Genomic DNA, 1504 nt, shown 5'->3' on the forward strand with positions numbered 1-1504 from the left:
CAGTTCATGAGTTCGCAAAGAGCTGGACGTGACTAAGAAACTGAATTGAACTGAAAATGCAGAAAATAATGGCATTATCATCCCCACAGCTATTGTATCAGCATCCATGAGCTGAAGGAGAAAAACTAATGTGAAAGTAAATTTTAAAATAAATGAAGCACTGCAATGATGCAGTGCATTTCCATGATTACAAATAAATGTCCTCAAAGAGAAGAGGTGTATTTTCAGATTCTGTTTCAGATGAACAGAATGAAAGCCCACAACATGTCTGCTACAGTGAAGCTCGACCAAAGCCCAGGGCCATTTTCAAGGCGCCCTTGAACTCTTTGTTCCTCAGACAGTAGATCAAGGGGTTGATGATTGGGGTGAGGACAGTGTAAACAGCAGAGATGAGCTTGTTGGAGCTCCGGGAATCAATGGCCTGGGGCCGGACATACATGAAAAGCAAGGCTGTGTAGAAGATGGTGACCACGGTGAGGTGAGAAGCGCAGGTGGAGAAGGCTCTCCAGCGGCCCAAGGCTGAGGGGATGCGCAGGACGGCCAGGGTGATGTGCCCGTAGGACAGCACAGTGGCCATGAGCGGGAACACCAGGATGAGGAAGGCCAGGACGAAGTCAACCAGCTCTGCGGTCGAGTAGTCCATGCAGGCCAGTTTGAGGATGGGGGAGATGTCACAGAAGAAGTGGTTCAGGACGTTGGAACCACAGAACGTGGCGCTGGAGATAAAGTAGACCTTGATCACGGAGATGGTGAAGCCACTCATGAAGGAGAAGGCCACCAACTGGACACACAGCCCCGTGGTCATGATGGCTTGGTAGCGCAGGGGGTGGCAGATGGCCACGTAGCGGTCGTAGGCCATGGAGGCCAGGAGCACACACTCAGTGCACACCAGGGAGCTGAAGAAGTAGAGCTGGGTCATGCAGCCCACGAAGGAGATGCGCCTCCTCTGCAGGAGGAAGCCGTCCAGCATCTTGGGGATGATGTCACACACGTACCAGATCTCCAGGGAAGACATGATGCCCAGAAAGTAGTACATGGGCCTGTGGAGGGAGGGGCTGCCCCAGACGGTGAGGATGATGGCCAGGTTCTCCACCAGCACGAAGAGGTAGGTGAGCAGGAAGAGGAGGAAGAGCAGGTACTGCAGCCGGGGGGCCGTGGGGAAGCCCACCAGGATGAAGGCACTGACCTGGGTCACATTCCTCCCCGTCATCCTCTTGTGCGGGGCACCCAGGGCCACAAACAACCTTCAGGCCAGATGAGGGCCAATGGCAGCTGGGGAGAGAAAACGGAGGTCAGCCTGGGGGTGGGTTTGACCCAAGGAGTGGGCGCCTGTCTCCTCGGGCAGCAGGGGAACAGAAACTGTCTCTAATTTAAGCCTGAAGCATTCACTGTGTGGGGGTCTAGGTCTCCTGTGGACTGGACACCCTGAGAGTAGGTGGGGCTCTGGAATAGCCTGCCCATTTCCTCCCCTGGTTGATCTTCAAATCATCTGATTGCTTTTATA

The 1504-nt window shown here is 53.9% G+C and overlaps 1 protein-coding gene across 1 annotated transcript; it reads right to left on the bottom strand.

Annotated features, from left to right (window-relative positions):
• Nucleotides 1-271: 271 nt before the first annotated feature.
• LOC112585488 (olfactory receptor 6B2) lies at nucleotides 272-1210 on the bottom strand. The gene has a single exon (XM_025287377.3). The coding sequence runs from the start codon at nucleotides 1208-1210 to the stop codon at nucleotides 272-274; it is 939 nt and encodes a 312-aa protein (XP_025143162.2).
• Nucleotides 1211-1504: the final 294 nt, after the last annotated feature.

The sequence above is a fragment of the Bubalus bubalis genome, chromosome 6, assembly GCF_019923935.1.
Source record: "Bubalus bubalis isolate 160015118507 breed Murrah chromosome 6, NDDB_SH_1, whole genome shotgun sequence".
Taxonomy (NCBI): Eukaryota; Metazoa; Chordata; class Mammalia; order Artiodactyla; family Bovidae; genus Bubalus; species Bubalus bubalis.